The 22,925-nt window shown below is 39.9% G+C and overlaps 1 protein-coding gene across 1 annotated transcript in view; it reads left to right on the top strand.

Moving 5' to 3' along the window:
- Nucleotides 1-22,925, top strand: part of LOC136856728 (pacifastin-like protease inhibitor cvp4) — a 77,110-nt gene that overhangs the window by 5,624 nt on the left and 48,561 nt on the right. Inside the window, exon 2 of the mRNA XM_068231093.1 lies at nt 20,016-20,138. Coding sequence (XP_068087194.1) covers nt 20,016-20,138 — 123 coding nt within the window. The remainder of the gene's footprint in view (nt 1-20,015; nt 20,139-22,925) is intronic.

The following is a 22,925-nucleotide window of genomic DNA, read 5'->3' as shown; positions in this document are numbered from 1 at the left end:
GCAGTCTGTTCAGTGCTCTCCAATTCACCCAATCTGTGACATGGCCAGGAGGGAGTTCCTCTTTTGGGGTCATCCATTGACTGATCCTCGTATGTTGACTCCTGACGCGCCATTCTTGAATTCTTGCTTGCTGCGCTGTTCCTGCAAGTGTTTCGGTTACTCTCAAGAAGCTTTTCCTAGACTTAAGCCGCTGGCGTGGTGGCTCATATCCAAACAAAGGGTGGGCTTCCGATGTCAACACCTTTCTCTTTTCTTTCTTGGCTGCCACTTCACGGCGAATATCGGGAGGTGCTATCCCTGCAAGGCAATACACTTTTTCCAAAGGTGTAGGTCTCAAACGTCCAGTAATAATGCGGCAGGTTTCGTTGAGTGCTACATCAACTGCTTTGGTATGGCAAGATTTGTACCACACCGGGCATGCGTATTCAGCTGCGGAATAGCAGAGCGAAAGGGCAGATGTCCTCACTGTGTCTGGTTGTGCTCCCCAAGATGTTCCAGTTAGCTTCCGCACAATATTGTTTCTAGCAGCCACTTTCTGCTTGATGTTCAAACAATGTTTTCTGTAGGTTAAGGCACGATCCAGAGTGACTCCGAGGTACTTCGGGGTAGGATTGTGTTGTAATGCTATGCCTTGCCAATTGACCTTCAGAGTTCGGGAAGCTTCTCTGTTGTTTAGATGAAAAACACAGGTTTGCGTCTTAGTTGGGTTTGGTGTTAGTTGATTCTTCTTGTAATTTCTATGTTGATGGGGAGATTGTACCTCATGGGGTTCACTCTAAGTACCTAGATATTAATATAAGGAATGATTGGGGTAATCACATCAGCGAGGTTGTGAAGGAAGGTTACAGATATCTTCACATGGTTATGAGGGTATTTAGGGCTTGTAGCAAGGATGTAAACTGAAGGATGTAAAGTAGTGGATGTAAAGTAGTGGATGTATAAGTTTCTGTTAAGACACCAATCAGAGTATGGTTCCAGTGCATGGGACGCATACCAGGACTACATGATACGAGAATTGGAAAAGATCCAAAGGAAAGTAGTATGTGATTTGTTCCTGGTGATTTCCAAAGAAAGATTTTAGTGTTACGAAAATATTGCAGACTTTGGGTAGGAAAGAGTTGGGAGAAAAGAGACGACCTGTCGTAAATGCTGATATTTTATTTATTTATTTATTTATTTATTTATTTATTTATTTATTTACGCGATTTCCTCTTCTGTGTGAAAACGATGAACAGGGAAATGTAATCTTGTAATGTACGTGAATTTTGCTATAATTATCATAGTCACCGGACCACCATTGTTCGAAGAATTCACACAACATGGTCGTGATCATTCTTTCCAAAATTTCACATGCATTCTCCGTGATTCAAACTGTGACCATCTTAGGGAGAAAGAAACTAGTAGCTTACAATAATAGTGCCGTGCGTGTGTAGTCAAATCTCCTAAATTACTCGCCATGTAATAATTAGTTATATCTATATAGTTTCGGTCAAGGAGAGAATCAACTCGTTCGCGTATCACGTTCTCCTCGGTCAGGCCGTGGTAATGCTCATAAGCAGCCACGATTTAAAATATTCACTCTTACTGTATTGATAAGCTTAATATTTCCGTGAAGGTCATGATTATGGTAGGGGAACCCTATGGAGGGGAAAGAGAATATTAAAAGTGGCACGGAGTTGCTTTATAACTTTAGACACTAGATTTGACCTTAAAGGAGAAGTAGCAACCATCACTATGAAGAAGATGATTACTATGGTAGCTCTCACCATCTGCCTGCTCTTCACACTCGTGGCTGGTGAAGGTAGGATTTCATTTCTTTCCTGATTCTTTTTCATCCGCTTAAGAACCACTATCTCTTTTTTTTTTTTTGCTAGGGGTTTACGTCGCACCGACACAGATAGGTCTTATGGCGACGATGGGATAGGAAAGGCCTAGGAGTTGGAAGGAATCGGCCGTGGCCTTAATTAAGGTACAGCCTCAGCATTTGCCTGGTGTGAAAATAGGAAACCACGGAAAACCATTTTCAGGGCTGCCGATAGTGGGATTCGAACCTACTATCTCCTGGATGCAAGCTCACAGCCGCGTGCCTCTACGCGCACGGCCAACTCGCCCGGTACCACTATCTCTAATGGCATGATATTGACTTCTGAGAATTAGCGTGGGAAGGATACCACTGTGTCTTGCTATAGTTGCTATTAGAAATGAATTCTGGCATTTTGATCATCTTCAAAGCACGCAAGTACATGTTGCATGCTGTATTTAGTGATTTCGGCATTCTGATGGGAGGTTTCCTCAAGTTCCCACTGGGCTACGTTACGACTAGCAAATCACTTTAGTGGATTTACTTTCGAAGAGGGAATTGTAACAACTGGACCAGTGACGCTGCTCACCGATTCAGTAACTCGCGATATGAAATAGTACATAACTACTATTTTCTTGAGAACTCGAGCAAGCGTTGCCCCACGGAAGAATTAGGTGTTTTACGTGCTGCTGACGCGGTATTAAACATCTTATTGCTCTAGGGTTAGAAGCTAATAAGATACCACTCTTGTTGACCTTGATCTACAGGGATGGTGATCTCGTTTTCTCACGTTTGCCAGTTGCTTTACGTCGCACCGACACAGGTCTTGTGGCGACGATGGGACAGGAATGGCCTAGAAACGGGAAGGAAGCGGCCGTGGCCTTAATTAAGGTACAGACCCAGCATTTTCCTGGTGTGAAAATGGGTAACCATGGATAACCATCTTCAGGGCTGCCGACAGTGGGGTTCGAACCCACTATCTCCCGAATACTGGATACTGGCCGCACTTAAGCAACTGCAGCTATCAAGCTCGGTGTTTTTACATTACAACGACAGTCACAACGATGACAACACCCCCGTCACCCGTCAGCTCATTATCAAGACGACCAAAAGAACACTTCCTCCATCATCAATCACCACTGATCTGTATTTAAAGTTGTCACGCAGGTGGCAGATAAAATATCTATTGTTTAACTGACCTTTTCGTAAATTATCGAATATCTCTCTTGGTAATTATTATTCCAGTCCCCATTCCTCTTCCTGGAACGAATATTTACCCCAGTTTATCCTCTTCAGTTCCAACTTTTTCTTCATATTATGTTCCTCCCTACTTTTAAAACCTCTGTTTAAGCTTCATTGTCTAACGACATTCCACAAACATACACACACACATCGGGCTGAGGCGCTGGCTTTCTGACCCCAAATTGGCAGGTTCGATCCTGGTTCAGTCTGGAGGTAATTGAAGGTGCTCAAATACGTCAGCCTCGTGTCGGTAGATTTACTGGTACGTAAAAGAACTTCTACGAGACTAAATCCCGACACCTCGGCGTCTCCGAAAACCGTAAAAGTACTTAGTGGGACGTAAAAACCAATAACATGACATTCCTCACATCTCTCGACCGACAACTCGGAACATACCGCTTAATCGAGAAGCCTGTCTCCTTACTCCAAAATGTTCACAAACCAAAGTTTGCAACATTTTCGTAACTCTACTCTGTTTTCGTAAATCTCCCAGAACAAAATGTGCTGCTCACCTTTGAATCCTTTCCAGATCTCGAATCAAGAAATATTGGCGAGGGTCCCAAACTCTGGAACCGTACTGAAAATGGACATATATGCCCTCTTCTTTACATCCTTACCACATCGTCCAAACACCCTCATAACAAAATGAAGAGATCTGTAACCCTTATTTGCAACCTCATAAATCTGATTTTCTAACTAACCCGATGGCACTACATCCCTTAAAACTGCTTAGCCCGAAGGCCTTCAGATTACGAGGTATCGTGTGGTCAGCACGAATCCTCTCGGCCGTTAGTCTCGGCTTTCTAGACGGGGGCCTCTATCTCACTTTCATATAGGTCTTCGATTCTAATCACGTAGGGTGAGTGGACATCGAACCAGCCCTCAGATCCAAGTAAAACTCCCTGACCTGGCCGGGAATCGAACCCACGGCCCCCGGGTAAGGGCCATACACGCTAGCCCCTACACCACGGGGCCGGCCAAAAATGTGATGCACCTAATGAAAATCTCCCCTACCGGGCGACTTGGTCGTGCGGTTAGGGGCGCGCAGCTATGAGCTTGCATCCGGGAGGTAGTGTGTTCGAACCCCACTGTCGGTAGCCCCGAAGATGGTCTTCCATGGTTTCCCAATTTCACACCACGTTGTACTTTCATTAAGGCCATGACCGCTTCCTTCTCACTCCTAGGCCTTTCCTATCCCATCGTCGCCACAAGACGTATCTGTGTCGGTGCGACGTAAAGAATATTGTTAAAAAACTCTCCTTATGTTAACACCTACGTACTTAGAGTGATCCATGTTAGGTGCATTCACTCCATCAACACAGTAATTAAAATCGAGAGCACTTTTCTTCTTGGTGAATCTTGCAACATGTATTTTTACCCTGTTTACCATCATCTGCCTTCCATCTCATAGCTGTGTCCATGTATTTTTGCTGTAACTTACAAATAACCCTATGCAGTACAATAACAAAAACAACCTCAAAAGGCCTTATCTATGATCCCCAGTTCTTTACTGAGTCATTTATACATTTAAGAAACCGTGAAGTTCAAATAACTTTGTGTTGTGGAACACCCCTCTTAATCATTACTGAGTAATGCTTCACCTACTCTAATTCTCAGAGTTCTGAAATCCTGGCGGATGAACTATGGGATCCAATTTAATTTTTCCAGAGCAATTGCACAATCCTTCCTATTCGTGCTTCCATTTGAGAGTCTTGCATTACAAACACACGTTCTTCATAGATCCACGTTGAGCTGCTGAATTTGTTCTACGAGAAATGCAAATGGACTTCTCTCCTTCCACTCCACGTAATTATAATAAGTCATCTAGCTTCAGGTGAAGTTGAGTTTAATTTTACAACAATTGCAAGTCTCGCTCTGTTTATACTTACGCGTCTTTGATCTTCATCAGCGGTCTCTAGTCTGTGTTTTTCAGTCATTCGTCTCCAAAATCTGTGGAGCATTCAGCATTTCGTTTGACTACGTACACGTATTTCTCATTTTTCTGAAGCCTGAAAATATTCCCAGCAGGTTGGTTTTCGCGTCTGAATGAAAGGCACTTTCTAAGGCGCCGTTCACACTAAGGCGATATAAGATAAGTGATATATGGTAAGGAATATATTGCGACGATATATTGCTAGGAAGGTTCATGACACTGGGCGATAAATCGGCGCGATCTGGGCGATACAAATTTGGTGGGAACACAATTCTCACTGCATCAGTTACAAATATGAGTTCAAACGTTCTAGTGGCTTATTGGTTCAGGCGTAGGATGAGAAGAGAACGGGAGAACGGAAGTACTGGGTACATCCCTACAATCTTACCAACCTGCACCATAGCTCGGCTGTTGTTTCTCGAAAGCTGTCTCAACATGAATCAAAATTCAGGGAGTTTTATCGAATGAATTCTGAAAACTTTCATTTTCTGGAAAGCCTAGTGTCGCGAACCCTTGAAAAAAAAGATACACCCTTCAGGAAGGCCATTTCTTCAGATAAAAACTTCTGATTGCTATAAGGTAAGTAGATATGAATATAAAAAGCAGTATTAATAAAATTTAACAGTTTTAATATGATAATTTTCTACATATATTTTTACAAATTGTACCAATTAGTTCCACTAAATTAATGAAAGGTATTACAGAACTGTCTTCTCTTGTTCCCGTCATGTTCACAGCTCGAAATATCGTACGATACTAATCGCTGAAGAGACTAGCAAGCTGCACTTCGAGAGATATGCCACTTGCGATATGTTGTTCAATCGCGCAGCTGTGAACCTTTTTCATCGCCTCCCTTTAGATTTCAAGTATCTGTCTGTGCGTGTCGCGTATCGTATATCGCTTACGATATATCACTTATCTTATATCGCCTTAGTGTGAACGCGGCCCAACACTTTCCATACGAGCCATCCAACGATATTTCCCTTAAACGGTCCTGTCTAAGTCTCTGAGAGTAGAATCTTGCCTCACGATCAGCATTACACGCTGAATGTCGAGTAGCACTCTTCTTAAGGCTGTCCGCAGATAGCCTAACCTCACGATCAAAACGTATTTCTGGAATGAATAGGTTAGAAACGAGAGAACTACATAGCTGTGTTCAAGGTGGTGGGTTTGATCTTGGCTTAGTCCGTTGATATTTGAAGAGACACAAATGCGCCGACATCATCTCAATAGATCCACAGAAACGTAAAATAACTTTTACTACTCATCGGCGTCTTCGTAAATCTTAAAGTAGATAATGGGAGGATACAAAAGGAACAATATTATTAAAAGTCTTCTCAGATACCCTAAATCGAGAATGGCGCTCTTCCTGCGAGGTGAACCTGGCCAGTTATCAGCATCGCTGCTCAAAAGTCGGAGAATTCATTTCCTACGTCTGTCTGTTTTTAGTCGGCCTCACGTTCAGTAATATTGTCAGAATTATTTAGATGGCCTGACGGTGTCTGTGTGAACCGAGCCTATGATCACCCTGAAATGCAGTTTTAGGTATCTTGGGTAATATCCTTTTCGAATTTCATTTTGCTTTGAACGATAATTTTCAAAGGTTAGCTCGTTTCGTAACGGCCATAATAAATGTCACCAACCCAAACGTCAAAACCCATCCTATGACTTCAAAAAATGTTCTATTTACGGTACGTTATGTAACTTGATTAGCGTAACTATAGACTGTGAAGAAAAATTATGGGGAAAATGTGTTGGAATCGTTCTAGAGGGATATGGACCCATGCACCTTGCATTGCTACCCACAATTGGCCTTGTGTAGTTGGCGCGGTGTTCATGGAGCGTACACCAGCATCCACAGCATCCCGTAAATGCCATTTGGATTAAGATCGAGGGATCTGGAGGGCCAATCAATGGTCGTAACTTCACTGGAGTGCTACCTGCGTATTACCACAGAACGATGACATGGCGCATTTTTCTGTTAAAACATGGCATCACAATCAGGGTACTCTAGGGCCAGAACGGCATGCACATGGTCTGGTCCATTGCCGATGTTAGCGGGCCTATATACGTCGTTGAGCTCTGTGTCGAGGTGTCAGCAAAGAGACACGAGTTGGTCGTCGGATAGTGAAGCCTATGCGGTGCAGTTGCCTACTTACAGCCCTGGTGGAAATGGGTTCCCGACTCCCAACATTCAAATGGGTGGTGATCTGACACACAGTAGCCCGTCGAGTGCCCAATATGGTTCTGCGGAGGCGACGTGATGTCCGTTCGTTGAACACCTGTGGTTATTCCTTGCGGCGGTTTACGCGGGTGGTAACATTCTCTCTTACATATTGATGACCCACCCCCGACACTGTTGAGCTGTTCGCGTATAATTTCCACAATGCTATGATCTATGCTCCGTTCCCCGACGATCGTTCATCGCACATTCAGAGTCGGTTAACTCGCGACGTGTTGCCATCTTCACGACACTGGTGTCTGTGACAGACTGCTCAGCTACGCCGCAGCTAGCCGCAACGCTCAGGTATCATACACGGCACATTATCTAATGGTACATTCTTTCTCGTGACTTTTGGCCTTTGTGTGTATTCTGCAATACTATTCGAATAATAAACACTACACATAGTAAAAATCAAATACGATTGTAAATTCCAAAGGTGTTTCTGAAGTATTCCCCAGAAAGATGGCTTAATACCTACTAAGGACTATATAGTGGCTATTGCACCGCCATATTTAAATTCACTTGAACGCCGCGTATGCCATATTTTAAGCGATCAAAACTAGTGGGCGTGGTGATGAAACAATTACACAGGTTTCAGAAATAAAGATAATTTCGTAGGTTTCCTAATTGGGAAAGTACTCGAAAGTGCATAATTTCCTTTTAAAGGGGCATTAAAATTACAAGATACAGGATACATACTTACATGTCGCACAGAGAAGAAAAATTAATACATCCCCAGTAATTATAAAAGAAATCACAATAAATTACAATGATTGAAAATATAGAAGGTACAACCTTGAAGAAAAATATAACAACATGGAGAAATTATTCATAACACTTGGAATTATTGTAATGAAATAATGTTATGAAATAGCCCATTATCTATATAAATAAAGTTGTAGGGGATCCGCTGTCTGTAATTTCTTTTGTTTAGCCAATTTTTCAGATATTTATCCGTTTTAGGTCAACTCAAGACCGAATCGGTGGTTTTTACTTTTCGTGTCTGTTTGTCTGTCTGTTTGTTTGTTTGTTTGTCTGTTTGTCTGCTCCATCAACACGTCGAAACGGCTGGAAGGATCTCAACAAAACTTCGTATTTAGAGTATACCCATCCCGGGGAAGGTTCCGATATGCATATCATTTTAAAGTCTTTGACTGGTTTTCCTCCATTTTCTATTATACTATTGATTTTATGTAAACTCCGTGGACCGTACGTGAAACGTCTCTTCATTACAAACAACTTTCGTTATGTTCATAATTTACCTTACTCTTCAAATGACGGAAAAATTTACTTTCTCTGGGTATCATGCTCTGCATTGAGTGACCGACAGACCGACAACGAACCTACAGGTTACCATGGCAACGTCTCTGACTGCTTGCCAGAAGGGAAGTAACGTATTGCCATTTTCCTCATCATGTTTTTAAATTCGAGGTTTTTCCTTGGGTGGAAGGCAAGAGAGGCGTCAATCGGCCTATCTGCGGGATATTGGCGGAATATCGTTGGAGGTTATAACTGCCCTCGAATAGATTAAGTAATAACACCTTTAGTCATCTTCTTATCTGTTTACTTAAGAATCACTGTGCCTGAATTTCTCCTCTCCTACCGCTTTATTATATCCATAACTCACACTAGCATAATTTATTGAGAGGCAGTTGATTTTCAAATACATTCACTTGGCATTTACATATTTGTCGTTATCCGGCTGTTCTCAGTTATAATCCATTTTCTATTAATTTCAGTTTTCTTAAACGTGTTATTTTCTTCCTTAATTACTCCGTATGTACGCGAGTGCTAGAACCTACTGGATATATATCCATCAAACTTCATATTTAGAATCCACCTGTCCTTGTGTAGGTTTTAGGGCAAATATTGTTGTTAAATCCCTGAAATGACTGGGGGTTTATACGAAACCATAACCGTGGTTTTGCACTCCCACAAAATGTACACAACCAAACTTAATTTAAATCTACCTGCCTTAATGGAAATTATCTAAACCTTTTTCCTCATGTGCATCATTTCGATGCGAGGATTAATAGGGGAGATATCATTCAGGGACCGTTTTTCGGTACAAGTCCCATCGGACTCACCTCAAGAGCGGGTGCGTGTAAAGCGTATTTCTTACAACTTGAAAACTACTGAAGATATTCGAACCAAACTTTATATTTAACATCCACCTGTACAAATGTAAGTTTTAAAGGTCGATAACATTTCATGTTCCCGGAATGGGCTGGTGGTTTATAGGGAACCGAAATGGTGATTTTACTCTTCCACAATATATACAGTACAAGACCAACCCGACTGGAAGTCCACCAAACGTGATGGAATTCCATCTCTAAAACTTTTCTTTCATGTGCATTTTTTCGTCAGGAGGATTAATTAGGGAGATATCATGAATGGTCAGTTTTGCCGGTTAAATGCAGCGGACATAGCCTAAAAGATCTTGTACGTGGAGCATATTCATTATCTGTATGTGTATTTTCAGTCTTCAGCCCTAAGGCTGGTTGGATCCTCAACAGCTCTGCCATCAGCTCTCATAGATGGCATAGGCATCACTGAAGAGGCGTACTAGGGAAATGAGGAGTGAGGTAGTTTCCCGTTGCTTTCCTCGCCGAGCCAGAAGTTGCTATTGCAATCAGTCTGCCAAGCCCACTGAAATGCATGCACCAACCGACCCTATGAGCAACATTTTCACACGATTCATAGCAGGGACTGGCTGCATAAGGAATGGCATTACTAGCATCACTCATACCTCAGTCACTTTCACATTGTCAAAGCCATGGATAAGACAGAGACAGATCAGTGAAAGTAACAAAATTGCTCTAACCCATACCAGAAGACATAGTGCACTGTAAACTCTAGGTTCTGCCAGCAAAGGCATATTCCTTATCTATCCTATCTATAGAAATAAAATCGTAACGACTGTGTGCCTCTACATTGACTATTTTGGCGAAATTTTCGCACAGCTACGCGTTTAAGGGGTAATAATGACCATCTGCATATTTTTTTGGTTTAGTTTCCAGAAAGTCCTAATTTTTACCCTCCTCGCCCAAAATCCAGATTGCGGCATAATCTGCCAGACGAAAAAGAAAATTGAAATTTGACAAAATTGTACGTTTTAGTCTGTAACGGACGGAAAACTTCCAAGATCTTTAAATTTTTCACTATTTACCCCCGAAGAATATCGAAGTATGGAGGCAATTTTAATGATGGTACAGACCTCCGGGAAGTCCTATCACATAACGGATTGGACAGTCTCCGTTCAATCTGGAATGATCTACAACCTTGGTCTTATGACTTTTTGTCGTATCTGTATCTGTTTTACGTTTGATTTTTCTCTATTAATCGATGTTAAGTAAATTTGGACTTTTCACATGCATAATTCATACTTTCAATCACTTATATGGAATATAGAATTATCAAACTCTTCACGAATATTGGCCCACCCAGTAGCCATATGTGAGCCAAATGCTATGTATGTAACTGTCACATAATTATCCGAAATGTAATGCAATGTGGGATAATCCTACAAAAACTTTACCCTGTTCAACATTTCTAACTCAGTCTGACCCAAGAATAGATGAGATAAGACCAGCCATTTTGGCCACTAAATCCGGCGTCCTATGGTACGATCAAGATGGCGGAGTGTACAGATGTGCATGAATTATATCGTAGTGCTGAAAATCACATAAATTTCATTAAGAAGGTGCTTAATTCTGACAAAAGGACCAACAAACATTGGAACAGAAAAGTACTTGATTCAGTAGATCATATCAAGAAAACTCTTGACTCGTTTAAAGAAGAAATACTCAAGTTACGGGAAGAACGAACTACAGCTGAAAGCAAACAACAGAGCTACTCGGATGTTCTTCAGGTCACTACACAGTCCACACAATCAGTTTCACAGAAAACAGTTAATACTGTACTGGTTACTCCAAAAGACGCTACTAAAGTTAAAGATTCGCAGCAAACCCTTAATATATTGCAATCTGAGACAAAATTGGCTTCATTGCAGGTAGGAGTTAAAAACATCAAGAAAACTTCAAATAAGAGTGTTATATTGGAATTAAGGAATAATGATGAGTGTAAGAACTTTGTAAACCATCTCCAAGAGACGCAATCTAGCTTGTCTGCACGAATTCCGAAGAAATTAAATCCTCGAATTATGATACATGGGATGAGGTGGATCTTCCGGAGGAGGAGCTAACGGAAGCCATATTGGAACAAAATCCTCTCGTGAAGCACAGCTTGCTAGATACGAGTGCGTTCCTGAAGAAATACTTTTAAGGAAGTCAAGGAATGGAAGATCTCAATACTCTGTGTTCGAAGTGTCACCGAGTGTTTATAACATCATATTGCGATCAGAGAGGTTATACATCGGCTATTGTAGTTGTCCAGTCAACGAGTATACACGTGTGATACGCTGTTACAAGTGCCACGGCTTCAATCATTTTGCGAAAGTGTGTGAAAGTCCTTTAATCTGTTCTCAATGTTCTGACTTACATGAAACAAAAGACTGTCCTAAAAGTGAAACTGAATGCATTAATTGCAAGAACACAAATCGGAAAATTCATTAACTTACTAGAATTTGCCCTAAACAATAATTACTTTAGATTCCACCACACTATTTACAAACAGCAAGGCCTTCCCATGGGTTCACCAGCCTCATGAATACTAGCTGAGATCTACATAGACCACTTAGAACACTCTGAAATTAGCAAAATTAACTATATATCATTCTGGTGCAGATTTTTAGACGACATCTTCGTCGTTATAGACCTCAGGTCCACAAACGAGAACAACATACTTGAACAGCTAAACAAAATAAATCCACATATAAAATTTACTATGGAAACTGAGAAAGATAACACTTTGAACTATCTTGACTTATCTGTCACTAAAACTGAAGACCACTTAACATGCAAAATCTACAGGAAACCTACACAAACCTCCAACACAATAAAAATTGATTCCACTCACCCAAACGCACACAAAAAAGCGGCATACTACAGCAGGGTTTACAGAGCTTTCAACATAACTCTCTCTCAAGAAGAATTGAAAAAAGAACTGAACGTAATTCACGAAATATACATAATGGATACAACAGAAACATGATTAACAAAATCATTCACAAAATAAAACATCATCCAAAATCTAAATTAAGCATAAACAGTGAAACTAAGAACGACTATGCACTTTTTACATTTAACAACACCCACATCCACCCCATTACCAATATTTTCAAAAAAAACACAATCTAAGAATAGCTTACAGAACCTCACGTAACAATGCTTCTATCTTACACAACACTAAATCGGCCAATGGGAAAAAAACAAATAGAGACACTCAGGAGTATACCGCATAAAATGCAACGACTGCGAAGCTAGCTACATTGGGCGCACAGGTAGATGTTTTTCTATCCGATACAATGAACACATCAAAGCTACTAAACATAATAACTTTTCATCCATAGGGCAACATGTTGAGGAACACAAGCATAAATTCACCAACATCGAGAATGACATGGATATTTTAAATATAAACCCCTCAGGCCCATTGCTAAATATAACGGAAGATTTATACATCAACATGGACCAAAACGCTAATCCCAACTACAACTTAAATGAAGTCGCAGATAAAACAAACATCTTTTTCAACACAGCCATACCCTTTCTAAAAGACACATATTTAAAAAGAATCAGCAAACAAGGGCCCATACACGCCCCATAATACACGCCTCACTCCACACCACCCCCTCCACATGCCGTCCCCCTCCCCACCACCTCTCTTTCTCAACGCTACGATAGCCACACGACGTACACGCAACAATGTGCAACACGCTCCTAACCATGCTCAAGGACATATCCAGCTCACACGTAAGTATCACACACACACACATACCGTATATACACCTTATTTAACAGGCACTCTCTATCAGTTATTCTAATACCTACCTAACTTTTCTTCTTTCTCAGATTTTCTAAAATTACATGAGGGAACGGAAGTATGAAGTGAGGAGCACCCGCAAGTAGCTTTCACTGATTTCAATATGTCACGCACAGCAACGTAAACCTCAATAAGGAAGTCTAATATAAACTAGCTTGTTTTTTATCATTGATATAGACTGAGTAAGAGCTATGTAGCCATAAACAGGTTATTCAACCTCTCATTCTAATGAATACGACGTCCCCGCATATTTGCGGCCCAACAATGCACCTTGAATAACCGTTGGACATGGTACGGGCATTTAACATTGGATATCTGAGCCTGGCACCAGTATGCCAATGATTCTCCATAAACCCTAGGAATTGTGTCCAATTTCAACCTCAGCAAACGGAACTTTTGTAGTATGTGGAATCATGGGGCCAGTGTAAAACCCTTCAACCCTATAACTGTACCATATGTATATATTTTAAGTATTTTTTAGAATAGTGGCACTCACTAACGTATTTTTCAGCAGTGATATAGACTGGGTATAAGCTATGTGTCCGTGAACTGGTCCCTGAACCTCTTATTCTAAGGAACACGACACCCCCGAACATTTTCGGCACAACAATGCACTTCAAAGATCTCATAAACCATTGGACATAATAGTGGCTTTAACACAGACAACCTGTCATCTGAATACCAGTGATTCTTGATCAACTCCAAGAACTGTATCCTATTCCAGCCTCAATATATGTAATATTTGAATATAACACCCTTAGCCCCAAAACTGTACCATATGGTTATAGCTAATATTAACTAATTTTAGAGTAGAGGTATCATGTTTATGTAATGGCAAACAGCTGAAGATGACCTATTTACGGATCGAAACCGGTACTGTTTTTATGTAAATTATTGACACTATGTAAAATGAAGTATTTGTTAGATGGAGAACTCATCCTTCATACTTGGATATAAGTATTCATACCGTATCCAAGAAGAGTTCACAACTCAATGAAGAAACGGATATTATCAACTCGATCAGTAGCACGTTTTTTTTCCTTTTTTTTTCTTTTGCCTTTCCTCTATATTTTTTCTTTTAACCTGTTGGGCATTGAGAACACCGGTGTCCGTGTTAGTTCAGATGAAATGTTCCCTCATTCTTGTTGTAGTAACTGTTTCAATTGTGCTTTACTTGTTATGTGGTGTTTTCTTAGTCTGGACTGCAATTCTCTCCATAGATGTTCAATGGGGTTGGTATCCGGTGATTGGGGAGGTGTTTTTAATGTGTGCGGCGTGTTGTAGAGTACCCACAAACGAACAATTTCCGCCGTATGTTTGGGGTCATTGTCGTGTTGGATGTAAAAATCACTGGAAATCCCAAGATTTTCGGCGCTTTTGCGAAAGCTTTCTTTCAGGATATTCAGATATTGAAATCTGTCCATGATCTCCTCGATAAATACCAACTCCCCAACACATGAAGCCGCCATTGAGCCACACACCATAACCCCAACCCCACTGTGCTTCACAGTGGTAACGAGGTTCTACTCATCTGCAGAGGGGATGAGGTGACTAGGAAATTTACTCAGTCAAGAAGAATACCGTATACTGCGTTTCACTGTTTCGGTATTTCCTACAAGAACAGAAACGTAAGCCTACTGTCAACATGCTGGATTGTGTTACAAGCAAGAGCAACATAATTCTGCTAATCGCCAAAAAACGATGTGCTTTGCTAAAACACTTATTTTAAACAAGCGAATGTACCCTGCCTCGCTATGGTATTCTACATTGTATACGGATTTCTCCATAAATTACTGTAAATGCAGTGAGTAAGACTATATTAAATTGCACCTACAAACGGACTTCACCATCAGACGACTCGTTCAGTGTTCTACATTGTTGGTCCTGTGACATTTTCCCTATCTCCTATATTTATGGGTTAGATTCAGTTATTCATTGAATGGGGTGAAATTTGGTACAGTTTTCACATACTACTTTTTTTACACATGTGACCCTGGAATCATAAAATTTTGCGAACATACGGCCACTGGTCATGTCAATGTGCCTGCCCAATGTCATGATTGCATCTTTCCTATATGTGTGCCAAACAATAACATACACGTGTAAAATGTACAACATCAACTTGAACTCAAGAAATGCGGTAATATTTAACGAATAGGGGATAGAGATACGACAAAATGGCATAGGCCCAAAGTTGTAGATCTCTCCAAATTGTACGGCGATGTTTTGTGATACGACTTACGGTTTAGCCACCAATTGTTCCGAAAGGAAGGTCTGCACCGTCGTTAAAATTGCATCCATATTTCGATATTTTCCGGGGCCAAAAGTTTTGGAATGGAAGATGTATTTCCTCAAAGAACAGATTGTCCAGGTTTTGGGATTAGCACTCGCATATATATAGAGTGATTAAGGAAGAAAGTAATATACAGTTGAGAAAGTTGAAATTAACAGAAAATAGGATTATAACTGAGGACAGCGGAATGAGAACAAATATCTAAATTCTAAGTGAATGTATTGGAAAATCAAATGCCTTTCAATAAATTATGCTGGTGTGAGTTATGGATATAAGAAAGCGATAACAGAGGAGAAATTTAGGCGCAGAGATTTTTAGGTAAACAGATAAGAAGATGAGTATTGGTGTTATTACTTGAGCTATTCAAGGACGGTTATAACCTCCAACGATATTCCGCCAATATCCCGCAGAATGTCCGATTGACCACTCTCTTGCTTTCAACTCAAAGAACAACCACGAATTTACAGGAATTATGACGAAAATGGCAATACGTTACTTCCCTGGTGGCATGTTTCAGAGACTTTGCCATGGTAACCTGTAGGTTCGTTTTCGATCTGTCGGTCACTCAATGTAGAGCATGATACCCGCAGATAATAGTAAATTTCTCCTTTATTTGAAGAGTAAGGTAAATATTGAACATGACAAAAGCTGTTTATAATGCAGGTGCGCTTTACATAAAGTTCACGGAGTTTACAGAAAATCAATCGTATAAGAGAAAATGGAGGAAAACCGTTCTGGTTTTCCTATAATCCTCCCGTATATTCAAAGATTTTAAAACGATATGCATATCAAAACCGTCGCCGGGATGAGTATAAACTAAATATGACGTTTGGTCGAGTTCTATCCAGCCGTTTCGCTGTGATGGTGGAACAAACAGAAAAACAGACAAACGGACAGACACGAAAAATAAAAACCACCGATTCGGTCTTGAATTGGCCTAAAACGGATAAATATCTGTAAAAAATTGGCAAAACAAACGAAATTACAGACAGCGGACCCCCTAAATAATTATATAGATAAGCATGGAAACGCTAGCAGTGCAGACCTTTATTTCGAGAGTTACTGCTTTGAAATTGTACGACATATCTACAAACGGACTTCACAATCAGACGCCTCGTACAGTTTTTTACATGGCTGGTCCCATGACGTCTTCTCGTATCTCCTATATTTATGGTTTGATTGAGTTAGAGTCATTGAATTGGGTGATATTTTGTACAGTTTTCACATACTACTTTATATTTTTGATACTCATGTGACAGATAGAATCATGAAATTCGGCTATCACATGGCCACTGGTCATGTTAATGTGCGAGCCGAATGTCATGATTCTATCTTTCCTATAAGTGTGCCAAATGATAACATATACGGTACCTGTAAAAGTAAAAAATTAACTTGAAATCGAGAAATACAGCTCTATTTAACGTATAAGGGATAGAAATACGACAAAAAGTCATAGGGCCGAAGTTGTAGATCTCTCCAAAATGAAAGGCGATTGTGCTTTCTGATTTGTGATACGACTTACCGATTAGCCACCAATTATCCCGAAACGAAGGTCTGCACCGTCGTTAAAATTGCATTCATTTTTCGATATTTTCTGGAGCCAAAAGTTATACATTTGCATAGCTTAGAATATTTCCTCAAAGAAAACAGTGTCCAGCTTTCGGGATTAGCACTCGCATACATACGGAGTAATTAAGGAAGCAAAATAATACTTCTAAGAAAGCTGACGTTAATAGAAAACGGATTATAACTGAGGATTGCCCAATGACGACAAATATGTAAATATCAAGTGAATGTATTGGAAAATCAAATGCCCCTCAATAAATTATGCTGGTGTGAGTTATGGATATAAGAAAGCGGTAACAGAGGAGAAATTTAGTCGCAGGGACTCCCAGGTAAACAGATAAGAAGATGAGTAATGGTGTTAATACTTAATCAATTCGGGGGCGGCTATAACCTCCAACGATATTCCGCCAATATCCCGCAGATAGGCCGATTGACGCCTCTCTTGCCTTCTACCCAAGAAACAACCACGAATTTAAAGGCATGATGAGGAAAATGGCAATACGTTACTTCCCTGCTGGCATGCAGTCAGAGACGTTGCCATGGTAACCTGTAGGTTCGTTGTCCGCCTGTCGATCACGCAATGCAGAGCATGATACCCGCAGAAAATAGTAAATTTCTCCGTCATTTGAAGAGTAAGGTAAATTATGAACATAACGAAAGTTGTTTATAATGAAGATGCGTTTCACATACAGTCCACGGAGTTTACAGAAAATCAATAGTATAAGATAAAATGGAGGAAAACCGTTCTGGTTTTCTTATAAACCCCCCGTCTATTCAAAGATTTTAATATGATATGCATATCGAAACCTTCCTCGAGATTAGTATACTCTAAATATGAAGTTTGGTTGAGATCTATCCAGCCATTTTGCCGTGATGGTGGAACAACAGACAAACAAACAAACAAATAGACACGAAAAATAAAAGCAAGCGATTCGGTCTTCAGTTAACCTTGTGATAGTACATATATCACACCCGAGAATTATATGTAGAAGTTAGAGGTATTATTGTCAGTATTCGATTTATTATTATTATTATTATTATTATTATTATTATTATTATTATTATTATTATTATTATTATTATTATTATTATTATTATTATTATCAGTATTTCATTTGTATATTTTGCCATTTATATTGGTAAGCTGGAAGATATCCACATATGTAGGTATGAGTAATCTGTTTTGCACGAGTGGGAAAACATTGCTTTAATAACTCTGGTAATTTGAATGAGTCATATGGCTACCCCAGTGTTTGTTGTGATGTACTTGTGTCGGGAAATTCATGAGTCATGTATATATCCCATCCTGATGAGATGAGCTTGTTGTTGTATTAGGAAAATTTGGTATCTCATGGAATATACCCCAAAGTTTGTTATTGTCTTGGGAGGAAGAAGTAGTTCAGGGCTTGTCTTGACAAGAGGTTCACTCATGATAGGCTGGCAAGCACCAATCCAGACGTATCATCTGAGAGGAGGGGGATGTTTATGTCTATAAAGATATCATACGGCGGCAACCTGGAACATTGTAAGGGTGATTGTAGAGATGATTGTAAAGGAACGAGAAGGAAGATAACTACAAGCAGTAACACTGTATAAAGGAACGACAACTGACACACTGTACGGGAAGGAAGTGGTGCTGATACACGGTACTGGAGTGACACGGCTGCAATGGACTGGACTTCAAACGTTCGTGGAGTGTAGTCTTGTTATGTTCGTGGAAAGTGGATGATTGTGGAGAGTGCTTGCGCATTAAGTATTGTAGCACTTGTGGCGGCCTAGCATTATATGTTGGTGAAAGCCATCTCAGACTTTCCATAATTTATGTTGAGGATCGACAGACGTGTGTATATATCTTTACAAGTGTTAAAATATGTGAACACAGTAGTACAAGGTACAGTATCTGTGTGATGTGATAACTGCCGATTATGAGAATCGGTAAGTCGAATTGATATAGAGACAGTGAAGGGTATTTATCTTCATACATGTACATTGTTCATCGGACCATCTACAAATGGTAGCTTAGTTCTCGCTTTCGTTTTCCCACGATTTTCATTATTGTTGTTGTTGTAAATATGGAGTCTTCCAGCAATATTTTATGTGTGTATTATATGTATAATGTTGTATGTTGATGAGGTGCTTATGCACGGAATTTGTTCAGAATATAGTTAGCTATTTTAGAATCAGTGTTATTGATGAACCTAGGTGCAGTTCCTACCTAATTAGTCGTTTTCAGGAGGTTAGGTAAGGCCTGCAGCAGATGTACCAGTACGCAGCATTATGTACACGCCCTGGGATATACAGTTTATCATGCTCTTATCTAAATTCGAGGGATCCATTCTGGTGAACTGTGGCGCCCATACTACGGACATTTCGGTTAATTATGCTTATTAATTTTATTAAGTTTTGAGTAATTTTATTTACATATTTTTATTCATGATTTTATTTATTATTATCATCATCAAAGAAATTACAACCTAAAGCGGACAAATATCTGAAAAATTGGCAAAACAAAGAAATTACAGACAGCGGACCCCCTACAACTTTATTTATATAGATATGATACATCCTTAGTGTTTTTCTCTACCGTTTGTGATATTGTATACCGACATAAAGACGGCATAATTTAGGCACTTAATTTATTCCATCTAATCCAAAGTAACGCAGTACAAACGAACGAACCTGTATGGATGGCGCTTAATCTATGGTGTCGCCATTTCGCCTTGGCAGCACCCGGAGCGCTGTAGCAGTCATGTTAGCCACTCTGCTTTCTTGCTCATTGCCCACTACCCAACGTTGATCCACGATTTTTCACCAATGATGACAAACATGGTATTAAGTTATTTCCTTGTTGTTAAGGAGGCTAAGGCGTTGCCATGACTACCGGTAGACTCGCCGCAAGAACTACGAGGGAATCCATTATTGGTGGTACAAATGTTGTAGAAATCTTCTACTTTACTCAATATTTTTCTTATGCTACGCCGTAATTTACCACAATATTGGCATTGTGTTACAGGTCACGCTTCTTACGTCTGCAAAGAAGGACGAGTATTACGGAACGCCTGCTATACATGCTCTTGTAGAAATGTTACCAGTGGAACTATGATAGGCTGCCCTAATTTGTTATGTCTTTTTAAAGGTAAGCCCAAGAATTTAGACATAGGTGTACACTTTATATTTAAGTTTGAAATATAAAACACAGTGTGGCACTTATTGACTGTTGTATTTGAAGGAATTTCTCTTCATTTTTTACTCAGTTAATTTATAAATGTTAGGTCTGTCGGTCTGTCGAAACTAATATATAAATAAATACAAGTAGAAACGACCTCAAAAAGAAAACATACGGTAACGAAAGTATACCTGAAAAAGAAATTTAATTAAAAATAGATGACATGTTTCTTCCTTGAAATGTCCGACTCGTTGGCTGAATGGTCAGCGTACTGGCTTTCGGTTCAGAGGGTCCCGGGTTCGATTCGCGGCAGGGTCGGTGATTTTAACCTTAATTGGTTAATTCCAATGACACGGGGGCTGGGTGTATGTGCTGTCTTCATCATAATTTCATCCTCATCACGACGCGCAGGTGTCAAATAGAAAGACCTGCACCTGGCGAGCCGAACCCGTTCTGGGATATCCCGGCACTAAAAGCCATACGACATTTTATTTCATTTCCTTGAAATAACTCGACACTACTGATGAAGATGCTTGTTGTTTAAATGGGCCTAACATCTAGGTCATCGGCCCGAATTTCGACACTGCTAACAGGTAGAGATGAGGAAACAAAACTCTTGGCCCGGCTCCTATTTTCATCCCTGACTAGGCGGAAGCCGAATCGAGACGAGCTCTCTTCAGAGGCCCGCCTATTCTCGAGCTTTAAGTTTAGCAGGAATACTTGCAACAAGCGTTACTGTTGAGAACAATTTCCGTCACACTAAACCTAACATGGCAGAGAAACAAAGAAATAGAAAAAGGAAACTTTTGGTTTATAAAGTGGGTATTTAATTTATGTACAGATTTAGTGTAAGCTTATCTCGTATTTAGATTGATTTATTTCCTAAAATATTTCGTAGCGTTTAAGTCGATGCAAATTTCGAAGTAAAATTTAAAACTGTTCTAATACAAAAGTTATGTACAGTAGCTAATTTACTTCTAGAATGTGAACATAAATCACTTTGCACAGTATAACTAATGCACTAAAAGATTATTTTTCCCTCAGCTAAGCATTTTTGTGAAAATGATTTTAAGTTTCACTCAATAAATGTTCTCACTTTCCTAAATGGAACGAAAATTCAAACTACTTTAACAAAATTATGACTTTCCTATTAAACTTCAGTAAGAACTGACTGCAATCTTTTCGCTACGTCTGTAACAATAAGTATCTTAACCTTGGAACACTGGATATCAACACAAGAAGTACATCGTTAAATCCGAAGGAACAGAAAGCTCGCTGTGAGGAAAACCGATCATTCACATGATCAGGGTACAGCCTCGAATATTTCCCACTGAATACAAATCCTGCTATACTGAATGTGCTTTCGCTGGGTGTACTTGTGTCTGGAACAAATAAAAGTTTATTTGGTACACCTGCTACGTTAAGAATTTCTGATTTATGAGCTTGAGATTCATACAGTGCAGGTAGTGGGTTGAATTGGCCCGTCGATTCATGCAAGCTCGGGATCCTTGATCCACATGCACAGGAAACGAAGAACTGACTTCTCAATCAATCACTACTGATCTGCATTTAGGGCAGTCGCCCAGGTGGCAGATTCCCTATCTGTTGTTTTAACAGCCTTTCCTTAAATGATCGCAAAGAAATTGGAAAATTATTGAACATTTCCCTTGGTAAGTTATTCCAATCCCTAACTCCCCTTCCTATAAACGAATATTTGCCCCAATTTGTCCTTTTGAATTCCAACTTTATCTTCATATTGTGATCTTTCCTACTTTTAAAGACACTACTCAAACTTATTCGTCTACTGATGTCCTACCACGCCATCTCTCCACTGACAGCTCGGAACATACCACTTAATCAAGCAGCTCGTCTCCTTTCTCCCAAATCTCCCCAGCCCAAACTTTGCAACATTTTTGTAACGCTACTCTTTTGTCGGAAATCACCCAGAACAAATAGAACTGTTTTCTTTGGATTTTTCCAGTTCTTGAATCAAGTAATCCTGGTGAGGGTCCCATGCACTGGAACCATACTCTAGTTGGGGTCTTACCAGGGACTTATATGCCCTCTCCTTTATATCCTTACTACAACCCCTATATACCCTCAAAACCATGTGCAGAGACCTGTACCCTTTATTAACAATCATATTTATGTGATTACCCCAATGAAGGTCTTTTCTTATATTAACACCTAGGTACTTACAATGATCCCCAAAAAGAACTTTTCCCCATCAACGCAGTAATTAAAATTGAGAGGACTTTTCCTATTCGTGAAACTCACAACCTGACATTTAACCCTGTTTATCATCATACCATTGCCTCTGTCCATCTCACAACACTATCGAGGTCACCCTGCAGCCGCTTACAATCTTGTAACTTATTTATTACTCTATACAGAATAACACCATCTGCAAATAGTCTTATCTCTGATTCCACTTCTTTACACATATCATTGATATATATAAGAAAACATAAAGGTTCAATAATACTGCCTTGAACAATTCCCCTCTTAATTATTACAGGGTCAGATAAAGCTTCGACTACTCTAATTCTCTGAGTTCTATTTTCTAGAAATATAGCCACCTATTCAGTCACTCTTTTGTCAATTCCAATTGCATTCATTTTTTCCAGTAGTCTTCCATGATCTACCCTATCAAATGCCTTAGATAGGTCAGTCGCGATAGAGTCCATTTGGCCTCCTGAATCCAGGATATTTGCTATACCTTGCTGAAATCCTACAAGCTGAGCTTCAGTCGAATAA

This window comes from Anabrus simplex, chromosome 1 (genome assembly GCF_040414725.1).
Source record: "Anabrus simplex isolate iqAnaSimp1 chromosome 1, ASM4041472v1, whole genome shotgun sequence".
Classification (NCBI taxonomy): domain Eukaryota; kingdom Metazoa; phylum Arthropoda; class Insecta; order Orthoptera; family Tettigoniidae; genus Anabrus; species Anabrus simplex.
Note: the sequence above shows the minus strand (reverse complement) of the source record. Positions and strands in the feature narration are given on the sequence as shown.